The sequence below is a fragment of the Urocampus carinirostris genome, chromosome 6 (genome assembly GCF_059441175.1).
Source record: "Urocampus carinirostris isolate Australia breed hairy pipefish chromosome 6, RoL_Ucar_1.0, whole genome shotgun sequence".
In the NCBI taxonomy this organism is placed as follows: domain Eukaryota; kingdom Metazoa; phylum Chordata; class Actinopteri; order Syngnathiformes; family Syngnathidae; genus Urocampus; species Urocampus carinirostris.
Genome location: NC_142354.1, coordinates 33423005 through 33449703, shown reverse-complemented (window position 1 = coordinate 33449703; position 26699 = coordinate 33423005). Strand labels below are relative to the sequence as shown.

General features: G+C 38.8%; 1 protein-coding gene across 1 annotated transcript in view; it reads left to right on the top strand.

Annotated features, from left to right (window-relative positions):
• nxph4 (neurexophilin 4) overlaps positions 1–18038 on the top strand; it is an 85503-nt gene extending 67465 nt beyond the window's left edge. The window contains exon 2 of the mRNA XM_088338797.1: positions 15029–18038. Within this exon, the coding sequence (XP_088194923.1) occupies positions 15029–15850 (822 nt within the window). The 3' untranslated portion in view covers positions 15851–18038. The remainder of the gene's footprint in view (positions 1–15028) is intronic.
• Positions 18039–26699: the final 8661 nt, after the last annotated feature.

Genomic DNA, 26699 nt, shown 5'->3' with positions numbered 1-26699 from the left:
CCGAGCCGTTCCTTTTTTTTCTTTTTTTTTCTCTATTTACTTTTTTCCTACATTTCTTTCTTTTCTTTTTTTCTGTCGTTTTTCTAAATTTTTCCTTCTTTTTTCTCTTCCTTTTGTTTCCTTTTTTCTCAGCTTTTCACTACTTTTTCATTTTGGTATTTTTTTCTTTTTTGTTCTAATTCCCCCCTTCCTTTAAGTCATTTTGTGCATAATTTTACATAATATTTGGTCATATTGGGATTAAAGAAGCAAAAACAACCCGAAGAGCCGTTTAGGACCCGAAAGAGCCGGTTCCTTTTGGTGAGCCGAGCCGAAGAAGCCGGTTACCCGACAAACTCTACTAACTTTACTCAACTTCGTTCTCCTTCGACTCGACTTCAAAATACCGCATTTAGGACACAACGTCAGGGGAACCCGTGTATTTTTACCTGCTTCTTAACTAGTAATTTTGAGCCCTCATTTTTGTGCGCTGGCTAGATTTTCTTGTGCGCTGAGAATGTGCGGGCAGTGCGCAATTGCACACGCGCGCAACTTAGAGGGAACACTGATGGGGTGAGATAACGCAAAATAGTCCTAACAAGATTTGCTGAATTACTTTCAAGTAAATACAATGTGTAGTTGGCTAAAGCACCAGAAGCCGCTTTTATCACTCTCAAACATTATGGAAACCCTGGTAACTCGTATGTAAATCCATCTTGATATTTTAAGACACAAAAATACCGTTAAGCCACTTTAAGGCTCTAGTTGCTAGCCTCAGGTCCTTAGTTGTCACAACAATTTGCAAACAATTGGCGCTTTCTAATAGCGAGCTTGAAAACCACAGGACGAAGATGCTTCTCAGAAGGGGCTGCTCTAAGAGTTTGCTTCTTCACTCTCAATTCAAACCAACAACACAAGCAGTGGTGGAACTTATGTCTTTTAGTAGAGATTATTTTCTTTGGGTGTAGCAAAAGGTAGGTAGCTAGTTTTAGCTTATTAAAATAGGTCACTGATTATGTTGTCATTATAACATGAGTTTACCAGCTATATTCGGTTCATCACAGCATTACTTTGATAATCAAATTATTCATTTTAGTTGTTATAAATGCACTTATGTTCATCCACATATTTTAATGAAGTTTTTTCCCGCTGTTTTCGTATCAGTACTTTCCCAGCAATGGTCTTCAACCCTTATCTTATCAAACAACCCTTTAAATCCAGCTGTGTGCAGTTTTAACATAAGTCTCTTGTTCATTGAGATCCTTTCTCTATCTTGTAATGTGAGTTCCCATGAGAGCTTTTTCGAGTTTCATTTTTACATTTTGTATAATCCGCGCCTTTCTCCTATAAGAGAGGGGCCAAAACATTTGTCGATGCCTTTCTGGGGAGCGCATGCCTTTCTTGGTGGGAGACGCGCTTCCCATTGATTGGACCAGAGTGCACTCTAATTTTGTCTTTATTTGAAACTTTGTATTAGATCTCTTCAACTGCATTGCTTCTCACCAGGTCTATTTTTTCAAAGTCCGAATACTCGGTCTGGTCCCGGAAAAGAACGCGAGGTAAAACATCTGAAATGTCCTTTCGCATACACTAGAAACAAGTGTTCAATGTGAATTTATACATCTAGAATTCCTTACTAGTATTAGTAATCTTGTAGCACAACCACTGTATTAATTGTTAAATGATCTGAACAGAATTTGTTGTGGCAATAGCTAGGTAGCTAGTTGCTAATTGAAACAGGTCTGGTAGTTGGAACATAGTGCCAGCATAGCTAGTGCGGAATCAATGACTGTATCACTCCGTGTGCAAATAAATTGTGCAATGTAATTTTACATATCTACACGACCTTACTTCTACCAGTAATCTGCTAGCACAATTTCTGTAGTAATTCAGATTCAGATTCAGATTTACGTTATTGTCATTCCTGTACACGTGTATACAGAACGAAATGTCAATACATCTGACCCGCACAGTTTCCTTGAGCGTCAACCGGGATAGATAAGATTAACCATGTCTTCGTCAGAATTTTAGCGCAGCAGTTCGTCATCTCGCGGTTCGATGCCACTTCCAGTTGTTAAATGGTCCAGTTTATTGTCCAGAGAGCAAACGTTGGAGAGGAAAATGGATGGGAGAGGAGTTTTGAAGGGTTTAGCCTTTAGCCTAGCGGTTAGCCCGGCCCGACAACCTCGCTTCCTCGTCCAGTCACGCCGCTCTCTTGCCACTCTGCTTCGCTGCTTTGTAGGCCGCTGGGTCTTGTTGACATAGCAGTCCGTGGCTAATAAACACTCCCGAGTGGTCGTAGCACCGAGCGCTTGTTAAATTAGATAAAAAGAATTTGATAGATAACTAGCTTTAGCGATTGAAACAGGTCTGGTAGTTGGAACCATTTTACACCTGACTGAATCACTCTGTGTACAAATAAATTGTGCAATTTAATTTTACACATCTACACTGCCTTGTTGTACTAGTAATCTGCTAGCCCAATTTCTGTAGTAATTGTTAAAAGAGCTGATGGAATTTGGAACTGTTTTACTCACGGCCGCTTCCTCCTGGCTTATGTCACTGCAGCTTCAGTCCGCTCCATCATGGTGCGCGTGCATTTCTTGTATGCGCTCGAATAAACACTTCTTTTTTCATCTTTCGTGGAGTTTGGGCTAGTGTTTCAACTCTGCTTAAAGCAGGCCTTTTCTTACTTTCATCATTTCCATGCTACATATAAAAACAAAAAACAAAAAAAACCTGGAGACGAGCAAGAGGATACTCCCCACCCTGAGTCCCTGTCTCCCCTTTCCTCCGACCTAATATGTTCTGCCTCAAAAAGCTTTGCCAAAAATAAGGCAGACAGCAGTGGTGAAGACAAAATTATGAGGGCTCTTTGAACTCAGTGGAGCATTGTTAGCATGTACTTAACACAAGAAGTCCTAATTAGTGGCCAATTGCTCTTGTTTGGATGTTGATTCCAGTGCAGAATAAGTCTGCTATTACCCGCAGGACCTGATTGTGGCATCATAAATATACTTCCGATTTACTAACGGTCTAAAAATCATAATTAATTCACACGCGAGATTAAAAATCACAGATGTATTTGTGGGTCTGCAAAATATATGATTCACACTGAAATTATTTTTTTAATGCTAGTGGAAAAATTGGCTTTGAAAGTCCTCAAAAAGTGCTTGAATTTGGCTGTGAAAGCGGTACACAAACCCTGTAACATTTTGTGAATTTGTTTTTAGGAAAATTTCATTAGGGACTACTTCCCTAATGAAATGTACAATTAAAATTATCTTTCTAAATCTATCTATAGGAATTCATCAAGATCCATATCCACACCTACAGGGGTCGAAAAGGCAATTTACGTGGCATCTTGCTCAATAGGATTGTGTCAGATGAAAACTGGTAGTGTGAGCAGAGCGCTTCATTTTGACTCTTCTCTATGACAACGGATCGATGCGGCCCAGAGTGCCGATGGAAATAAATTGATTGTCGCCGATAAAAGTCCAATTAAACAAAAGAACGACCGTGGCAAAGTGCTGGCAGACAGGCAGATCGCATCTTGTCTTCTGGCCTCCAGGGGTTGGAGAAAGGTTTGGAATTTACTGATGAGTGTGGGCATAATAGTGCATCAGATACAGTACCTGCATGGATATTGATTCCGCACTAACTTAATGATGAAAAGAGATCTTAATTGTGGCCATACATCAGATTTCAGCAGTCAATTCTGCAGCTCGTCTGACCTTTTCCCACTTAATAACAGTGTGAAGCTCTGCGCCCTTCACCCACCCGCATGCATGCATGCACTCCTTATTCCATTTCTCGTCGTACCTGCTCGCTATTTCTGTGCCGTAACTCTTCTTGCAGAAGAATGATTTTGGTAGCCTTTTTGGGAACTGTTGGGCAAGTTTTTTTGTGTTGAGGTTCTATCTTGTTTTAAATAACCTGACTTTTAGGAATCTACTTTTTAAAGGCTTAATCCTAAGTATAAATACAAAACCAAAACCAAAAATGAACAGGTTGCATACAGCAAATTGTGGTTTTAATAAAAATGTAAATCAAAGCTTCACCCTTCTTGCCATCCTTGTAGCCTTTTAAACCAAATTACACAACTGGTGTTTAATTCTATAATAGTTTTCAAGTTATTGCTATTGGGAAAATACAGGAAAATTAACCAAAATTGAGGTAAAAAAATTAGGTATGAGCTCATTAAAAAAAAAGGGTGACGGGGTACTGATAATCAGCATTGGTATTGAACCAATACCAGACTGTATATTTACTTACTGATAGTTGCAACGGCAAACGATACTTATACAAACCACAGTTTTTAAGCTGTGTCATTAGCAGAGTTATGTCTGTGGCTAACAACTGCCGTCACAATGTCCTGATGTGCTCTGCGATTCAGAATTTTTCTTTTTTTAAGTTATTAAATGTTTTAACCATGTCAATTTGACTGACAGTTTACTTAGGTAAAGTTGCACCAATAATACTTCAACATTTTTGTACATAGTTTGTCGCTGAAAGTCCCAGTGTTGTGTAAAAAGGCAAAGGCTAAAGTTCAACATGGCACCACAATAATATTGTTAAACAAATCGACAAAAATGTTGAAAAGCTATTTTCTTTAAATGCACAGTTGAAATAAAAATCAACAGGCACCTATTTTTTCAAATAAAAAGAAATGTATAATAACAAGGACACAGATGCACAAAAGCACCTTTCTCCTCTTTTGCACACCTTCCTCTTTCTTTGCACGCCACTACTTACAATATTTCCAAATTAAATAACATAAGTCAGAAGTCTCAAGCAAAGGCTTTGGTCTTTCGGGCAAAGCTTTCAAATTGGCCCTTAACTGTGTTTCACCTGTCTCCTTTTGATCCGCATCACAATTCTTACATTTCATTTCCGGACGTCCTCGCCCAGGTAACTTATCGGATTCTCTGCCTGTACATTTCGCTCACTCTAACCCCCAAATGAAGTTAAAGATGATTAATGCTCCCCCATTCCAAGGAAATGTACACAAGCTCCTTCGCTTATCGCACTTGTGCACTAATAACATTTTCCCCACCATCTCCCTCACAAGCTCCCTAATTTGATTTTGAGCTCTATGATTGTTCTGTTATTGAGTTGCCACCATCATGCATATGTATAAGTCCCGCACGATGCTTACTCCATCTTCAGCTACAATATCCCGGAGCGATGAGGAAAACACCAGTCATTCATAAGTGCTGGAAGACCAGATGATGCGTTGACACATCAGTTGCATGAGTTACAGATCCCAATGACCGCAGCAGTTTCATTTAGTGGTCTGACTGTTCTACAGTGTTGTTTAACAACCAGTAAGAAAACCGGCCAAGAAACCTGACTCTGGGTTTGAAAGAATAAAGAAACATACAAAAAAATAAATCATTTACCTTGGCATTTACACCAGTTTTAGGATAATTAATTAATCGAATGATTTTAGGCTCCCACCAGGCTCGTAGGGATGACCTGAAACGTAGAAGCAGACACCCACCATCATGTTTTATGGTGCCAAAAACTACTATATAGGAGAACCATAAAAATATGGCATTGTTGACAGTGGAGTAGATTGCTGCAAAGATTTGAAAACAAAGAGTGTTATCTTGGCTTTTGGCTATGATCGGCCACCCTTGTATTTTGTTTACCCATTTAGTTCATCAAGAGAAACTCCTCATGCTTTGCCTTCCATCCGCATTCCGTATGATTTTATGAGGTAGTAGTGGTAATAGTGCTGTCAAAAGTTAAAGTTTCAAAGCTTTAACTTGGTGCTAAAGCATGTTTCTATTCTGAATGCACTAGCCCCATAGTGCAATTAGAAGTCAGCTGCAAAATATTTGAACAGAGTGAACCAGTTCGGTGTGACATTTTATTGCAAATTTCTATTTTTGTGCAACCCCAAAACAGGGAAGTCCACAGTGTATGGATTTGGCGTGAAGAAAAAAATGTCAATTTTTCTTTTAAATCCTCACAGCATGTATTGATTTACCCTGAAGAATATACAGTTGTAAACTTAATCCCTTCATTGCCTCCGGGTTGGCATTTTAAGTCAGGAAGGCATCATGTCATTTTAATTTTGTATAAGAAGTTGCAGACTGCTCTGTTTGTTTTCCCTACAGAATGTCTTTTCTCTGAAAGTCTGTGTCCAGTCAGGTTTTTTGGTTCTAGAAATGGTTCTTTTGAAATTCCGATAAATTATGGTAATGATAACAATAGAATTGGTGTATCATAAAAACTAATTCAGATTACAATAATCAATGTTGGGTTTTTGAGGGTGGAACCATGTGGGGGAAGGCTAGACCTGAGGCAGGGGTGCTCAAAAATAGGGATGGTATTCAAAAACAAAATAAAGTACAAAGTGAAAGACAAACAATGCTTCACAAAACCAAGAAAAGTCCAAACAAAACAAAACCTGACGTGATCCAAGTCAGAAACAAAGACCAAACCTGGAACATAGATACAAAGAACAAAGTTAGAACCATAGAAACAGAGTCGGTAAGTTTGAACTTATAACAATTGTCCAAACAAGAAACCAGAAACAAAAACAATTTAAGAAGTACCATTGATATTTGAAATAAAAATGACCTGACCTCTTGTGCTGTCCAAAATGTCATTATAAGGGGCAGGGATAAGTAGGGACAGGTTTTTAGTGTTTGGACACTAAAACTGGTTGGCGTAGTCTAGGGGAAGGTGGTATACCAGATCCTAACATGACCTACCTCTTTAAGGGCCAAATACCAGACAGGCTCAAAAAACAAACAAAAATAAAAACAACATTTACAGAGGCTGGGGCAGCTTAAGGTCCTTGCCCCTTGCTGCTGAGACTGGAAACTAGGAGCGGCCGAGGGGCTTTCACCTCGCCGCTGGGACTGGAACCGAAAACCGCCGCTTGCACAAGGATGTGGAAGTCTTCCCCTTGGTCCTTTGGTGGTCATTCATGAAAGTTTTGTTGGGTGGACCCAAGTAGAAATGTAGTGCAAATGAAAGTGGCCCGACCACGTGTGCTATCCAAAATGTCTTTGAAAAGGGTCAGAATAATTAAGGACAGGTATGTAGTGATTGGACACACCCGTGCCCGGTTCCAAACCCGGTTCTCGCTCTTTGGGGGAAGGTGGCATATCAGATCCTAACAATAAGTAAGTACAGTGGGACCTCGCTACTTCGCGGTTCGATGTTCGCGGATTCAGAGCTTCGCAGTCTGTAATGGTAAAACAAAAAATAATAATAAATTCTTTCTTTTTTTTTTTTTTTGGAAGGGGCGCTACTTTGCAGATTTTCACTATTTGCGGGAATCTCCCTCGGCCGACGACCCTAGCACGGCGCGCCATTCTCATTTACCGGCACGCGGTTTAGGTGCGGCTTCCGCTTCACCGCACCCCTGACCCCACAGGTCCCCCCTACCCCTTTGCCCCGCGGCCGCCCGTCCGTCGGCCGGAGCCATCGAGGGCCGTGTAGCGCCATGTAGAGCCATCGCGGCCCGAGCAGGAGATGCCGGGCACCGGTGTTGTGCCCAAATCCGACTCCCGTACAAAATCCTTCCCCCCTCGCGTGAACGCGCATTCTGCTGCGTATCCGACAGGCCGGCCTCCACGCGGAGCGCCCGACCCGCTCGGCTTGTCGCGGTGTCATGCGTATCGGGCCCGAAAGTACCCGCGCCGCGGGTTAGGGGCTCGCTCGCGACCCTAATAAGGATAAGCAGTGCAGATAATGAGATGAGATGAGATTTATTATTTTTTTCTTTTTGAAGGGGCGTCGCTACTTCGCAGATTTTCAGTTTTTGCGGGTGGTTTTGGTCCCCATTGACCGGGTCTTACTGTATGTATTGTTTTTTTCTAGCTGGCTGACCCAGTAAGTTGTAGTTCAATTCAAACCTACGTATGATAACTTTTGCTACCCCTGGACGCGAGGACTCATTTTGCCTGCTCAAGGGTGTTTGCCTGACAGATGGCAAAGCATGGTGTTAATTCACATCGCTGCTGACAGCACGTTTGTGAGAAGCCCCCATTGAGCGTATTCTGATTTACAGAGCTTATTTTTTACCTTAGGAAACATCCCAGGAATAACGCATGGGCCTCCTATCATGACATGAAAGGAAGCCGGATGTTGAAAAAAGATCTTCAGCGGGTCATTATCCCTGTCACAAATCGTTCATCAATACCTGGCATTCATTTTGCGGTAATTCACTCTTCGAGTGGTCAATAAGCGTTCACTTATTTCACCTTCACTTATTCTACCATCAATCAATCTCTACAGAAATCCCCTGGTGTTAATGAATGGCCAGCCAAAATAGATACATTAATTGAATGACTGAATGTATTATCCTGTTGGAGTGATTCACTGTTGCTTCTGCTAATAGCGAATTGGAGTTGTTATTAGATTCAGTGATGGATGAGAATTGCCACCGACATGCCACTTCAGCCTCGAGTGGAGATAGAAGTACATGAGTTAGAAAACAATAATGGATGAGATTTAAATGTTCTTGTCTTGCTTTATCTAATTACAGGTTTGTTTAAAATTAATCTTACTGGATTTTCAGAAGTAGCACGACTTCAAGTATTGAAAAATGAAGCCGTGTACACTACTGTGCATGTGCTTATTTCTGGTTTGGTGTTCATTAGGTCACCTTTTTATTTGTGAAACGTCAGCTAGTAATTAAAACACTGCCATGCTAGTTTTCAGAAAGTAATGCACGCCCTGATAATGTGCCGTGTATATTTAAATCTAGAGTACAATACACACTAGAACAGGGTTCGGGAACCAATAGCTTGTGCGTCACATATATGGCTCGGATATGAAATACTACTCTCGCAATTATTCACTATCTTGCTTCATGGAGGACCAAATTTCCCTCATGCGAGCCAGGACAATACTGGGGTTCGGTCAGTAATTATAAAACATGATGTTAACTACAGTTTAGAATCAAGATGTCACACTAACAGATCCCATTGTGGCTGTAAATCACTAAATAATCCTTGTTATGAAAGCTCACTAAACAGTCTATGTTATTGTTTATGTTTATGTATATGGTTATTGTTGAGCCACTTTATGATGAAAAGCCACAGAACAAACTTCAACCCCGAACATAGTTTTTCCCAGAAATAATGTAGAGCAAAATGATTGGTTTAGCACTACGAATAGGCGGAGCTGTACACAGCAGCCACGCATTCTTTCTCCTTTTCCCACCGCTGTCTGCTTTTGCAGGTAAATACGCTGATATTGTTAGATTATGAAAGGTCACTAGGAATATTGTTACAACCACATGACTTTTTTTAGCTATATTAAGTTTATTCTTTAATCATCACATCATAACTTTGATTATTACATTACTTAGTTGCACAACATATGTATCCACATATTTTAGTGAAGTATTTACTTGATGATCAGTGTACTTTCAAGCAATAGCTTCATCACATATCCTTAAAGACTCAGCAACGTGCAGTAGTAATCTTGTGCAGGAGTTCCTGTGTTTTGCTTTGTTAATGTAAGGTCTGAATTCTGAGGGTCTGTAATGTTGCATGTACAACTTTTTCACTATAAGAGCGCAGCCGAAACATTCTTGAATGCCTTTCGGTGGGAGAACGCGTCTCCATCAATTGGTCTGGAGTGCACTCTGATTCTATCTTTATTTTAAAAGCTTGTAATAAATGTCCACAACTGCATTGCTTCGCTCCAGCTGTAAATTTCAAAGTCTGAATACGTGGTCTTGTCTCTGGTGAGACATCAGAAATTTGTTCGCCTTCAGTACCCTCGTTTCCAGTATTTTACAAAAGAACTTTGCTTGCATCTTGTATTGAACCATTATTTAGGACAAAAATGAGACCCAACTTTCTTAAATAACTGCGGGAGTGAGACCAATTTTAAGTGATATATTTATATTTATATTTATATGGGACACAGGCTCCGGCATAATGTTTATGTCATAGATTTTCTCAAATCACCTAACATCACTAAATAAAAAGAATCACTCAATAAAATGCGCTGAAAAATTATCTTTTGTCTGGAGAGCAGGTTTGGGAGTTTTGTTGTATTTTGTCTTAAAATATGATATGTGGCTGTCTCAAAAAAAAAATCAAAACGTTTTTGCTTTCATGGCTCTTTCATTCAAAAAGATTCCCGACCCCTGCACTTGACTATAAGAAGGTTTGGGGAATAAGCCATTATTTGTTCACTGTATATATTCTTATGTTGTGGGAATGTTTCACTAAGCCTAGTATTTCTGAATATTTTCAAGAGTTTTGGCATCCCCAATTTAAACAAGAAAATCTTGAACTTGGACACAAGATATCATATAATTTGCTAGAAATTTAGAAACAATATTGGATTTTTAATGTCCTCTTGAAGTAAACTAAAACAGATTATATCTTGTCTGCCAAGTGAAAAATAAAGTTTTATTTTTGCTCAATGCACTATACTGTGTGGTTAAAAATTTAGCACTTTTATGAAGAACTGCAAGCAATCACCTAACCATTATTTATTCAGTCTTTTATTAGCAAATTTGACATTGATGTAATCCAAAGTAAACGAGTTACATTACTTCAATATTATAGTATTCCAATTATGTTACTGATTACATTTTAACAGGGAACTAGTAACACATCATATTGCACTTAAAAAGTAATGCTCCAAACCCTGACTATTAGACACATTTTTGTTGATTTTTTCTTTTAATAATCAAAGTCAGTAAAGCCTAACAGTCAGAAAACTAACGTACAATCAGATTGACTATCTTGACTTATAGAGTTTATTAATTGATTCAATGTATATCATTTTAGAGCATTTTGACCTTTGCAAGACTAACAGCTTATTGTCATTATCATTATTGACATTGATACTGCATCATGAAAGAATACTCTGCCCTTTCACAAGCGACTGAAAAATATAATTACTTACCTTTCTATTTTCTTGTAATCAGCAGTATATGTTAAGTTTAACAAATTTCATCTAATCAAGGGATTCACAAATTGGGTTTATCTCACAGCTTTAATTGTACCTTGCTGCTATCCACTATTGGTTTTGCATTAAGAAGGTTGATTTCATGTTTCCAATTTCTATTGCACTACAATCAGACCATTCCCAAGCCTCATCTACTCATCAATGGTAGCGAAGGAGTGATATTTCTTCTGTGTTTTGGTACCAACGCATAATGCTAGGTGGGTGTGGGTGTATCCCATAACTACTATGGTCGTAGGGGCACCGTTTCCTGTGGTGTGTCTTGGGCAATTACAGCCTGATAGTGTATATTCCTCTCCAAGCCACCACTGCATAATAGGGCAACAAATTGTTCATGGTTTTTTTGGGGTGGTATGATTTGAACGTAACACCAAGCATTATTGAAAAATAAACTGAAATAAGTAATTACCGGTAATTAAATGGCAAATTTCTGAGGTATGAAACCTTTTTTAATTTTATAAGGAATAAACTTGCAATTTTGCAAGATAAATACCTAAAAGGGTTATGTGTTGCCAGCAGAGATTGCCTGTGCCAAGTTACAAATCCTAAATGTGCAAAATAATGATGCAGATTGGGAAAGGTTTGGAATTCAGATAATCAATTATGACAAAGAGCCAAGAAATTCTCAAAGTCAATTATTTGATCTCCTTCAAATCTTACTGCTGGTCAATAAGGCAACGGAGATTGACACTGCCAGGAGAAAAGCCGATACATTACTTACCTTCTGACAGAGGAAATCGTTAAATTACACTTTTTAGTCAAGCTTTGTTTTAGCAGGGAACATATTAGGCATACAGACACCAGTCTGGACTGTACCAGTTCTTCATTAGAAACGGGCTTTCGTCAATTAATTTCAAAGAAATTAGTGTATTTCTTTCTCACAAATTATTGAAGCAGTAATTCTGAAACTTTCTTTCTCAACAATGTGTTTCATATTCCTTTCAATATTGTCTTTGAATATGTTTTTGAACCGAAGATAGGTCTAACACGAAAGTGGCAAACAATTATTATATAATGAAATTCTCTACAACAGAGATGCCCAAACACCGGGTCACGGAGCGAACACTTTTGATGAGTCATTTGTTTCCGGGCCCCACGGAAATTTCCATAATTTATTGTTTTTTTAATGTAGTTCATCACAGCTATGGTCACTCCAAACGTCAACCGGGCATGGAAATACATTTAAATTCAAGTAAATGTGCTTCGTACAGGCCAACACAGTTGCTTGTCAGGCAGTGCAACTGACATGTTTCAAGCGAAGGTTCCCGCCCGCGGACCGATGGATGAATCAACCCAACTTTCTGACCTTTGGTGTCAATCGGCATAGATAATGGTCAAATGTAGCCCATTATGTCATGTTGCAAAGATTATGCTTGATGCACAGTAAACCATAGTCGTGGCCAATGTTCCCTCTAATTTTCCACGGGTCTGAGCGTTCACACAAAGTCGGTGAGCAACGCTTGAAACAACAGTGAGCAACCATAATCCCAAGTGTGGCAAGACAATTAATTATCAATCATGTCCAAAACTTGACATCGAGTTACATTATGCTGAGTTTCCGGCAATGCAAAGTTATTTTTCACTTTTGAATGAATTGACTCATGTACTATTGCAAAGGTTGTACGGCCTACAAACGTCATTTGTTCTTACAATTCTTTCACAAGATATCCATTTCTTTTTATTTCCTGATATATTTTGTCTCATAATATGAACATTTTTGGGGGCTTATTTAGTCGGTTGTAAGATACAGAACTGTACTTAATCACATTTTTGAGTGGTAGTAAAATGTTGGCAACAAGATTCACTTGATATAATTGGAAATTATTTGAATGCAACACACTTTTTCTTCTTTTTTCCGTGTTTTTTTTCTACTTTTTTTTAAATTCCTTTAAAAAAATCTCATTGTGTTTATATTTTTGTTCTATTCCCCCCTTCCTTTAAGTCATTTTGTGCATAATTTTACATCATATTTGGTCATGTTGGGATTAAAGAAGCAAAAACAACCTCAAGAGCCGTTTAGGACCCTTGTGCGCTGGCTAGATTTTCTTGTGCGCTGACAATGTGCAAGCTGTGCGCAATTGCGCACGCGCGCAGCTTAGAGGGAACACTGGTCGTGGCCTACCTTTGTCCATCGAGGAAAGAAGAATAGAGTTTGAGGATGCATAGAATCCCTACAGCATGGACACAAAAGCAGTGCACAGGGCTCACATGACACTAGCACATGGTACACCGGTTGGTTTAATTGATTTTTAATGTTGCATTACTTGGCATGCGGTTGGAAATTTTTGTTAAACGTTACCAGCACGACTACCAGCACGACTAGAATGTGTTTCAGTTAGTGCAGATTCGTTCTTGTCGCCCATGTCATGTTTAATGTCGCCCAAAGAAAAAAACATTTTTGCACTCACATACCAGTATGTTCGTGTTCTTGTTTAACACATGTAAAGCAGATAAAAGTACTGTATACTTTACTGCACCTGTAAAGGTTTTCATTATATTACTTTTCATCACTACGCTCTTGGATACCATTTTAGCCCAATCAGAATTTAGAACACCAAGCACAATGGAAATCTTGTCAATTATGAAGTCTTAAACAGTTGTGAAAATAAGGCATGTTTTAACTCTGGTGGTAATGTGTGTTGTTGTGTGTTTTACATGCTTGTTTACAGATAGCAGTAAGAAACTGATGGCACTGATGGGACATGAAAGAAAGTTAGAGAAAAACGAATCGTCAATCAGACCTCAAAATAAGCAGCAACGTCAATGTATTAAAGGCAGAGAGCTGTCTAAACAAGCAGACAAACAGACTCGTGTCTATTGTCTTACAAGTGTGTCTTTTCTGGCTTTCCGGAGCACCAACGTTCAAAAGCGTGTTCACAAAAATAGATGTTTTTGCTGATTTTGGAGAGATGACAGTGAATATCTAAATTTGGAGATACAAAATGTGTTTCAGTGTTTGCGCCTGAAAATGTGGGCTATTTGTTGAACTGGATTTTAATTATTGACGCTGTGGTTCAAGAGGCCAAAAGAGAACTAGATAGAACTTGCAGGTCTCAGCAGAGGCGAGTTCTTGGAAGTACTGCACAAATACTGAATTTCCTGTTTTCGGCTTCATGTTTGATCAACGTTTCCAGATTCATATTTACGTATATTGCGCTGCAGCGAAACATCAAGGCTAAGAATAAAAGCATTCTCATAGTGAAGATTGACTGACAACTTGTATGCTCATATTGTGCAGGGGGTCAGTTGTCTGAAATTGTAACAACGTGATGTCATGTAGTGATGGAAGAGCGATAATTGAATAAAGCCTGTACAATTAGATTTCAACTATGTGCCGCACATTGCTAGTGATCCGTGAGAACTCGGCTAGTGTGTCACAAGAAATATTCAAATTTCATAAAAACGGCGACAGCATTTTTTTGATAACTATTCCCGAAAAGCATACTATCATGGAGTAGCGCCTTCTTCCAGTGATCATCAGAATAGCAGTAATATTCCTCTCCATTAGTAGGTGGCATGATTTGGCTATTGCTTTGAATTTTTATGCTATTAAACATTTTGAAAAGGAAATTTGCAAATTTTTTATTCGACCTTTGATATATGTCTAATCTAGACAAAGGCCTAAGTATTAGTGGAGGTTATAAAAAAAGAGAAGAAAGCAAAAAGCTCAAGCAAAAACAGCAGTCCACAAAAAGTTGTTCAAAAAGACAAATAATTATCTTTCCACGTATATTTTGGGGGAGAAATGTGTAAAACACACTTGAAAAGTGTGCTTGGTCTGTTTTTGTCAGTGCAAAGTCTTATGTTATTGTTGGTAGCCACCGTTCTAGTTGAGGTTTTCATCTTCATGGCCACTTTTGCCCATTATATTTGCACTTTTGTCCTGTACCAGCCGTTAAACTTCCTGGGGCTCTGAGCTGTTTTCCTGGGACAAAAAGCAAAACACTCTTAGCTCCTATTCATGCAATTATTGCCTCATTAAAAAAATCATACTAATGGAAGAACAGCTAGCTGGAACCCAAATTGTTCTGATATTGATGAAAGCACATTTGACATAATGAGACTTACACACTGTTTTTTTTTTCACCTCCAGGTCCATGGCTTGGAGAAGAGAGTCGACTTCTCAGACCTGGGCCCTGTCAACTCAGCAATGAAGACTCTGCCTTATGGTATGGGTGGAGGCACAGGCGTGGGACAACCTGGAGGAGCGGTTAAGCCGCCATACCAAACCCGAATATTCTCCACCTCTTTCGACCAGACGCCTATGAAAGCCAAGCCGCCCACCTACAGTTTCTTTAACCCGTACGACGCAGCCCGGAACCAGTCGCTGCTGCTAGACCAGACAGGCTACCGCTCCAAGCGGAAGCCTTCGCTGAAAACGGCGATGAAGACCAAAAAGATCTTTGGCTGGGGTGATTTCTACTTCAACGTTAAGACGCTCAAATTCAGTTTGCTAGTGACTGGGAAAATTGTGGACCACATCAATGGGACGTTCACGGTTTACTTCCGCCACAATTCCTCTAGTCTGGGCAACGTGTCGGTCAGCATCGTGCCGCCCACAAAAGTGGTGGAGTTTGAGGTTCTCCAACAGCAGCAATTTCTGCACCCCCAAACTCAGCAGGAGGTCCAGATCCATGAGACCAAGCAGACCACGCTGGACCCTAAAGAGGTGAAAACGTTCAACTGCAGAGTGGAATACGAGAAAACCAACAGATCCAAGAAGCCCAAGCCCTGCCTGTATGACCCGTCCCAGACGTGCTTCACGGAGCACACTCAGTCTCACGCCGCCTGGCTGTGTGCCAAGCCCTTCAAAGTCATTTGCATCTTCATTTCCTTCTTTAGCATCGACTACAAGCTTGTTCAGAAGGTCTGTCCAGACTACAACTTCCAAAGTGAGCACCCTTACTTTGGATAAAACAAAAAAGACAGTGATAATGGCGACAATGATGGGAACAATAGTCATATTGATTACAAATATGGAGCAGGGGACAATTTCTTGCCTCTACACTGCGGTGAATTGTATTTTTCAACTAAGTACAGTGGTACCTTAACTTTAAAGTGACCCTAATTATTTTCACTTTGAGAAATGGAATTATTTCATTTATTTATTTTCAGGGTTATCTGGGTGTCAATAGAAACGCAGGACTTTGTTGGGCATTAAATCACAAATAAAAAGTGAAAACACTTGCAATGTGCATGGAAAACAAGACACACATTACACTAATGCAAGAATGGGGTTGTGCCATTTTTTTCTGTAACTGAACATTATGAAAATGGTTCACTTTTAATGTGCTATTTAGTGATGTGTTACATGGTTTATAATGGGGGAACAGAGTGATAGCTGTCTATTTAATTAATAGCACCATGTTTGGGGATTCGGGGGGCTGCAATAGTTTCTGGCTTTTGTAATTGATTTCACTTGCAAAAATCAAGTTAATGTGAAGGAATTATCCTAAAGGGAAAGTCAATTGGAAAGGTTTTTCTAATGGAAATGTTTTACGGACTTCTGAACATTTTGGGGGGAATCCACAAGGGTTTATTTATTTACTGTTTATTAACTGTTGCAAAGCATTGTGTTTGAGAAGGGGAATTTATCTCGAAAATATTTAAGAACGTTTGCAGCAAAACTGTACTATGCTAGTTGTCTGGTCTATTAAACTTGGGAACTTTATCTGTGTGGCCTCTCTAAAATTATTTGTACATAAAAAATATATACAGTAAGAATATAAAAATAAATAACTATAAATAACATACACAGGAAAATTATTTCTCTCTCTTTTGGGGTTGCAGTTCAAAAAATAAAATGTTATCCCCCAAAAAATGTGTTTTAAAACAAATGAAAGCATATGATTTGATACAGAAGTCACTGTAATGAAAATTAAGTAGCTTTGCTAAATTCACTTCTTTTATTTTATTTTAAATTAAATCTTCTATGTTACAAAACTTTATTGAAATCAAGCAACAGCAACAATATTGGTCAATAGTGGCAATGTACATTAGTTTGTAAACAGTGCATAATAGTTCAAATGACAAACAAAAGTGAGATATAATAGTCAAAATAAGACGCTGCTTCTATCCAAATATAAACACATCATAACGTTATCATTGAAATTATTAATGAAAATAAGTAGCAAAATCCTCTAGTTTTTTTTGCCATTTGATGCTCACCTGGCGATGGCAAATATAAATATTTCAGTGGATTTTCCTGTGTAAATCATACTTGATAAGCACAATCAGTATTTCATGTTTAGCCTGGTGCAAGTGCAGACAATATATTTTTTTAGAAAAAAAAGTTTGGGATTAACTTTACTTTCAAAAAATTCTTCAAGGAAATAAGGAACCCAACAGTCAAGGTACCACTGTATTTTGAAAGTAACAAAATGCTGAGACCTTCTTCATTGTTAACTTCTGTTTTTGCAGTTATTTCCTGTAAATAATTACTGCACCCTCAGACCAGTTTTTGTTTCTAGATAATTGTTTCTCCATATTATTGGTTCAAACCCTCCTACCCTCTGAGTACTAGGCAGCCATCACCATTATGTACAGTATCTCACAAAAATGAGCATACGCCCTCACATTCTGAGTAAAGTGTTAACTTATCACCAGACAAGATTTGAAGTTATGACAGACATTCAAGTAATCAGTGTACGGCTTGAAAAACAGCTTATACATTTTCTATGCCCTCAACGGCTACACGCAATCATTTTTGAAAAGGCTCGCAACAAAAACCTCAAAGTTAAATTATCCAACCTAGCGATCTTTGCCCCCTGGTGTCTTGTACTAGTGTTATAAAGACCCATTTGCAAATGGGGTGAAATGTGTATTCAATTTTATGTTATTGCTCTCATGATGGTAGCTCAATCCGTCACCACATATTTAGAAGATGTAAGGGGTGTACTCACTGTTGTGAGATACTATGCGGTGCTGTAGTGTTTATTTTTTTGTAGGTGGGAGTGGGGGATTGACTGACTGTTTTCATCCCTTTGCACCCTACATTTGTATCCTCCCCGTAATAAGAGAGTTATATGTATAAGAAATGCTATGCTGGGTAAGCATACAATATGCTGTATGATAAAAAGCACATTAAAAAAATTCAAAGTGTCTGTGGTTTGCAAAGTGAATTTCTTTTTCTTTTTATCCCAAGGCCCGCAAGCATAATTTACAAGCTGCGGACCATAGTCCCGTTATCTGACCAAGGACGGTCTTGTGAATTAAGTTAACGTTTCATTATGATTATGAAAATGCGCGCCTGCCTTGCTGTGGAGATATGTCTTTTTATTTTTTTAACATACTGAAAGAAAGTTTGTTGTCGATATGAGTCTTAAGCAGAGAGCCGAAAGCGTTTGAAAATTGATAACTTTGAACTTCTTTGGCGAGATGTTATTTACGATATACATTTTTATTACAAGCTACGTATGAGGTGAAAGGAAAGGAAATTGCGGCGCTACACTGGGTAATGCAATATTTTGGTTTTGTCTGCCGTGTCCAGGTTTTCTCTCATTTTATGTTCATGGCTTTATCGGAGTCAAAAGTGTATGATTGCAAGTGACTATTTTCGAGTGTTCAAAAGCTAACGCAACCTGACCCGAGCATTGATTTAATTAAAACTACGGTTAAAGCCGCCGTCTGTCGTATCGGCTGTCTTTGGTAATACCAAACCCGTTTACGTTTATCTTTGTGTCAACATGGTTTACTCTCCAAATTATTTTACTTTGTGCAAAGAGAATACGCATCTGCCTCATCAAACTCTGCCAATGAAAAGCCCATGGATAAGTTGCAGTAACTAAGCAAGTAGCCTGCACTCGAGTTTCCCTCCGAGGTTTGTCCATGGCCTTTTAAAGTAAAGTACAGTAATTTATATTTTTGCACTTTTAAAGGTCATTTATTAAGTAGTAAAAAGACCCGTGAGTGTTTTATTAACATTCACACCAGCTTTTTCTTGTGTGGCAATTTGTAAGGACTACAATTGAAATTGCACTATTCCCGGTATTACAGTTGTCATCTACTGTATACGCGCAAAGAAATCACATTAAGGTTTTTGTCGGACTGCGAGTTATAGAACTTGGGTTTATCATTATCTAAATTAATCATGAATTCATACCCAGGGCAGCACAGTGGCGCAGTGGTTAGTGCGTGTGCGGCACAATTCTGAGGTCATGAGATCGAACCTCCCTGTGTGGAGTTTGCATGTTCTCCCCTTGCTTACTTGGGTTTGCTCCGGGCACTCCTGTTCCCACATTCCAAAAACATGCATGTTAGGTTGATTGGCTGGTCCAAATTGTCCCTAGGTGTGAATGAGCGAGCGAGTTGTCTGTCCCTGTGTGCCCTGCGATTAGCTGGCAACCAGTTGAGGGTGTCCCCTACCCACTGCCCGAAGGTGGCTGGGATGGGCTCCAGCACCCCTGTGACCCCACTGAGGATAAGCGGTGCAGATAATGGATGGATGGATGGATGGATGGATGAACCTATACCCATTCTAGTAATCAGTTTACATGTAGGCACTGCACACAGTTTCCTTCAATATGGACCAGTAGTACAGAGACGTATGATACAAGCCAACTCCAACTACCTTGCTAAAAGAAAGTCAAGTCATGTTTTTTTTGTGTAGCCCTAAACAACAAGAAGTCTCAAAGTGCTGTACAGACTACATACTATTATTACACCATTCCCTGATCCAAAACTCACATGAGGGCAAAGACAAAATCAAAACCTCAGCACGAGGAAATAATAAACATTGAAAAGGGGCTGCAGGTGAGGTAATTCGTAGGATGACCAGGCTTTAACGGATGTTGAAAGGGCATCAACGAATAATACACAGAAATGATCAAGCCTTATCTTTTATGGTTGATTTACCTGGTACATTTACATTTTATTTTCTGCCCCCACAGCGAAAATGCCACAGTTGTATCCATCCATACACATTAATTGAAGTACATAGATGTGTCAAGCCACGAACGAGCACAATTTGCAAACAAAGTAATGGAGCACACTTTTGGAGTGCGGAGCAGACGACAAGGGTACTTTGATGACTTTAGTGAGTGAAATGAATGACATTATCCTTCTTTTGTTCAAGTAAAGTTCACCTTAAATGCCGACACTATCTATTCTTGCGTAATGACATGGCTGGTCCTTAGCCACTCGGATTGGCCTGCGTGCTAACTGCTTTTATATGCATATTAATCAGTCTCCAGGCATCTGAATAATTCATTCGGTTTTCCCCAAAAATCTAAATTCTGAACCCACCCATTCGCTGAATTTAAACACAGTCCCTGTATCAAGACTGAGACAATAATTTTATTGCCATGACAACTTAAAACGGAGCTTAGGCAATTCCATGTGCTTTTAAAGTATAAAGGTTAAGCATACATTTATAACCAAGCCCCTTCACCAATCGAATCAGTAACAAGTGTTGGGCGCATTTCTGAAAAACAGTAAAAAGTTACAGTTAAATGAAATGAAATGATCTGCATTTATATAGCGCTTTTCAAGTCAAGACTACCCAAAGCGCTTTACAATAGCGGCCGTGCAGCCATGTAAGGCGCTAACCTGCTTATTTGGGGTATTAGGGGTTCAGTGTCTTACCCAAGGACACTTCGACATGTAACACAGAGAAGCTGGGATTCAAATTGCGACCTCCTGAGCCACTGGTACTTCAGTAAAAAAGCGATCCCATTACCCTTTCAGATAACTGATTCCCAAAAGTAACCATTACTCTGAAAGTAACCATCTAGTTACAAATTACCGAATGTACTAGGATTGAAGCCGACCCCCTAAACCGCTCTAAAATAGACACAAAACAAAATAAACAGAATAAAAGGTGTACATCAACCTGTAGAAACAGTGAATCCCTATTATTTTTTTGCAAATGTATAAGCGACTACATGCTACCAACAATTTGCTACTGTTGACACGTAGCTAAAAATGCGCATATAAAATGACCCCATCCGTTTAGCATTTTATTTATAGTTATAAATATGGCTTGGATGCAAACATATATGGTAGGGAGAATATCTCAATGATGATAATTTAATGTTCTCTTGAGACAGAGCCGACGTAACTGTATTCAGTCGTACTGTAGGTAAATATAGACATACTCCCCATTCTTAGTTTTAGCTGGTGGATTGAGAGCCATATGCTACATCTTGAGCAAAAGTTTAATAGTGATCACAAGACATTGTTATTCATGATCCGCTTTAAATAAGTAGCGGAATAACGCACCACGTTGTAATAACATTTGAGTTACAAAATTGTATTACTAACGCATTAAAGTACTCGATACTAAGAAAAGTAATTCATACATTTGATGGTGAGCGCTAAGCCACTCCCTGAATTGCTACGGTATCCATGTATCAGAAGCAGAGCAAATATATATCAACAACAGCGAGCGCCTCTCTAGTTGATATTCCTGATAGCAGAGCCATATATGTCCTTCTGGATTCTGTAAATGTATCTAGGGTCTCAATTATGATATGCGGAGTTATATTCATGGCATCAAGGTGTCCAAAGACGCTTGTAAGGGTGGATGCAAAATGTTGGCGACCAATGAAAGTCAGAAGCCCCATACCAACTACACATAGAAATGGATTCAGATTTTTCAGCTCTGACGTACTCTTACTCAGACCTGTCAACCTCCACGGCTCCATGCTCTTACAAGCTGTCGTATTTTCCCTGACAAAATACAAAAAAATCTTAGACCATATTTTTTTCCAAACGTGTTTATTTATGTAGTTTAATATGTTATATTGTTCATGTGTTTTGTTATATCATATATTGTTAATTAACATTTTGTTGTGAGATACTGAGTTGCTCGACATGAATGAGGTTTATTATGAAAAAGTTAAAAAATTAAGCAGCTTGGACGCTCACTGTACAAGGAAAAAATACATGCAAATATAATTAAGTAGAATTTTCTTATTCAAATTATTAATTCATTTACTGCATTAAATTATTGTTGGTAATATACTGATTAAAGGGATAACCACAAACCTGTCTTTTTTTCATTTTCTCCTTTTATACTTCCTTTTATTCTTAACTTCTTGATACAACATAATAATTCATCAAAGCAAGTGGGCCGTTTGGGAGCCGCCTCTCTTTAATGAGTTGAGCCGAAAAATCCGGTTCTCTAAAAAGAGACTGACTTCTTTTCACTACACAACTACCATGAAATGATGCATGACGGAATATCCCCAGACGGCAGACGCATACGCACAGTAGCATTAGACCGCTCGCTTCGTTAGCAACGAAAAAACGATATGTAGATAGTGGCCACCGCGGCGAACTCGTTTGACTTGATTGATATGCCATTTTGTAATAGTCGGTGTACACCGGATGGTACCCATATTTGACAAATTTGCGTTTTTCCGTACGGATTTTCTTGTACGTCGTACACGTCTTAAAATGCATAATAAACGTACTTTGTACAGCAAAAACGTACAGGTTGACAGGTATGCCTCCTGCAAATGTATAGCAGGGTATGTACACTTGATTGTTTTACCTTTTAACAGACCTTCATGAGTTTTAGATATGCCACCTCGCTCTTATTTCTTGACGCTTTTAATACTAAAAACAAAGCAAAGTTTGCTTTAGGCTTGCAAATACCTTTATAAGTTCATAACCTATGACAGAATGAACTCATTCTGGAAATTTTTAGGGTGTGTCCAGGTTTCTATTTCATTGTAATATACCACATTCACGTGGGAGGGGCGACACGTCATGTTGTGAGGCTTATAGGAAGCTGTGTTATAAGGAATTAGTTGAAATAGTAACCAAATTATTTTCTCAGGATGTTACTGTGAAGGTAGGCGTTAAAACGCGGGTTGGCTGTATAGGTATTTATTTTGATGGTTGTGTCAGAGCCAGAACAGACGGTAGACCCAAACGCATAACGTATCACACCAAGCTTTATTGCAGAAGGGGAGAAGTAAGGCGCGGTAAACCAAACGCCAGCGATTCGGCGATCGGTTGGCAGGAGAACCGATCGGAGGGGTCGGAGGGCGAAAAAGAGTCGAGAAGCCGGGATGGGAGATCGGAGCGTGGTCAGTGGGCAGAAACAAGTCGGGCAGCCGGGATGGGAGATCGGACCGTGGTCAGAGATTGGAACAAGTCAGATAATCAGAGACGATCGGGAAGCCAGGGACACGGGATCGATACAGGATACAGGATGCAGGCTACAGGATACAGGACAGGTCGGGAACAGAACGGGAGCCAGAGTGAAAGAATGCTTGCCTTGCAAGTGCGGAGGTTCGCTGACGGACTCACCAGGAGCAAATGAGAGTACTGAGTTTGAATAGGAGGGTGACCAATCAGGAAATGAGCAGCAGCTGGAGCCAAAAGATCGGGCACAGGTGAGGGCAATGGGCAAATCATGAAATATTGATTTTACATATAATAACAGTAATGAGTCGGGCCATTTCTAAGACTTCATACGAAAAGGCATCAACCTGTCAATCATAGGCGATACTAGACTTGGGTTCGAGCCCAATCTTTGATAAGGGACTTAAGTCTTAAGTGATCTATAATACAAGTGCCCCAGACACATTATAGATCCATTTTGATACAAAACACTGTATAAGCGTGTGGATCACATGTGCGCTGTTTGTGAAGCAAAGACGACGGACCTGAATAGGCAGCCACGGGCTTTCGTCTGCCTGTCAGATGTATGAATTGCATTCCAGGAACGCGTAACTTTGTAACATGTTGGTCCCAACACTGTCAGTAACTGACAGGAATCAAACCAACAAAACACAGCATTGCTTATCTTGTGGTTTTTTTTAGCGATATGTGATTGTTCTTGCTTGATAAACATTTCTTTAGAATGCGCCTCACTTCAATTGATGCTTGAAATTGATTTTGTTTCTTTTTGAACTTGTCCAAATCTACCAAATCTAGCCTTTCATATCATGGCTGGAGAATTTTGCATATTCAAATCAACTGATGTGCAAAATCGCTTCTTCACTCGTGCATTTTGGAAAATAGCCAGTTAACAAGAATATATTGTTTTTTTTTTTTTACATGCTTTATTTCACACATGAAAAGTGTACAGAACCAACTTTTTAAAGCGGAAACAATAAAAACTCAACATTTACAACGTTTTTTTAGGGAGGTGATTCATGTATTCCTTCAGGGAAAAGAGGATAAAAGATTGGATGAGCTGACCGGATAAAGTAGAATGCACTCAGCCAGAAGACGTAATCAATCATATCTCCTTAAGCTCATTCATGTGCATACCTGCAGGGCCTAAGATAATTTATAATACTTCTAGAAGCTGCAGTTGTTTTTATGTTATGACATAAAAATTGAGTATGCACTCTATCGTTGTGTAAAATAAACAATGCAATAAAAACAATTGTGAAGAACAGAGTAATGAAAGTTTGCATGTGATTTTTTTATGAGTGGAAAACTAAACCAAGACCATAATTAACAGTAGATTTATTATATTATAAAATCAAATGTATTTGTCAGCCCAATTTTAAATATTGTACATCATCACTCATTTTGTTTTCATTTTATTTTGGAACAATTGCAAAGAAGTAGATTTGATCTTTCATGATTATTCTTTTTTTGGAATGAATACTTCTGTAGTATATAAATAGCAGATGATAAAACATGTTCATTTGTGTTAAAGCATATGTTAAGCATAAGTTACCATTTAGTTAAAAAAACTGATCATTTGCTTTCACTAAGTCATGTCAAGAAGTCAAGTCATGTTTATATGTATAGCCCTTAATCACAAGGAGTCTGAAAGGGATGCACAGACCACAGACGATTGCAAACTACGGACTATTATTACACCATCCCCTGATCTAAAACCTACATGAGGAAAACTCAAAAACCTCAGCATGAGGAAAATGAAAAAAAAAAAAAACTTAAGAAGGGACCGGGCATGAGGTAATGCCCCTCCTAGGATGACCAGGTTGCAATGGATGTTGCATTAACAAACAATACATTGAAAAATAAAATATACAATAATTAAAGTATGATATAAAATGAAAGATCAGATCAAAAGGATGACCAGGTTGCAATGTATGTAGCATTAACAAGTGATATTGTCAACATGAAATATTGGTCATTCATAAATTATAGAATATAAGTGTGTTTAAGGCTAGATTTAAACAGTTCCACTGAGGTTACACAGCGAATCTCAGAGAGCGCTCTTAATACTGTTATTCTTATTTGTGTTTTATATTTATCCATATTTATAAAACTGCATGGAATCAATGTGATATTGAGTGTCACTTTCTGAATGAGCCTTTGTTGTTTCACTAATATTTAGGCTGTCGGATCTATTATATGGCCAAGGTTGACAGGTATGACACTGTCAATTTATCTCTCACAGAATATTATTTCATTTTTTTAAAGCTATTTTTTTATCTGAAATAATAGCGATTGGATAAATTCAAACTTGTCAACCTGTACGGTTTTGCCGTACAAAGTACATTTATTATGCATCTTAAGACGCGTATGAGGTACGAGAAAACATGTACGGAAAAACGCAATTTTTTCCATTATGGGTACCATCCGGTATACACCGACTATCACGAAACGGCAAATCAATCAAGTCATACGAGTTCCTCTATCTCTGTATCGTTTTTATCGTTGCAAACGAAGTAAGCTGTTTGATGTAGTAAAAGGAAGTCCGTATCTTTTTAGAGAACCGGCTTTTTCGGCTCAACTCGTTAAACGGCTCACTTGCTTTGAAGCATTATATTACGAATTATTATGTTGTATAAAGAAGTTAAGATAAAAAGGAAGTATGAAATGAGAAAATGAAAAAAGACAGGTTTGTGGTTATCGCTTTAATCAGTATATTACCAACAATAATCTAATGCAGAAAAATACATTCATAATTTGAATAAGAAAATGTAATATTCTACTTAATTATATTTGCATGTATTTTTTCCTTCTACAGTGAACGTCCAGGTTACTTAATTTTGAACTGTTTTTATAATAAACCTCACTCATGTCGAGCGACTCAGGATCTCACAACAATATGTTAATTAACAATATATATGATATAACGAAACACATGTACAATATAACATGTCAAACTACATAAATAAACACCATTATCCATCCATCCATCCATTATCTGCACCGCTTGCATCTGATATGATATATGATATGCACTGCATCGCGGGGGTGCTGGAGTCCATCCCAGCCATCTCCGGGCAGTGGGGAGGGGACACCCTGAACTGGTTGCCAGCCAGTCGCAGGGCACACAGGGACAGACAGTTCGCTCGCTCATTCACACCTAAGGACAATTTTGACAGGCCAATTAACCTGACATGTATGTTTTTGGATAAACACGTTTGAGAATCCCACGTTTGGTGATCCCAAGAGCCAAGAAGTGTTCTGCAGGTTCGAGAGCGTTCTCCAGGTTCGAGAGCGTTCTCCGTCCGGGCACCGGTGCTGTGGAATGCTCTTCCCCCTGAGATCCGATCTGCAACCTCAGTGGAAATATTTAAATCTAAACTTTAAACACTTATACTCTAACCTATACTTTTTGTGGACAATATCTCTGTATTATTTGTAATTGCAACATCCTTTGCTGTCTGGTAATCCTGAAAGGGGGATACCACATGTGCGGCTTCTCAAGGTTTCTTCATTTTCCTCATGTTGAGGTTTTTGAGGTTTTTCTTGCCCTCATGTTGGTTCCAGATCAGGGGATGGTGTAATAATAGTCTGAAATAATAGTCTGTACAATAACCTGTGCAGCCCTTTGAGACTCTTTGTGATTAAGGGCTATACAAATAAAAATGACTTGA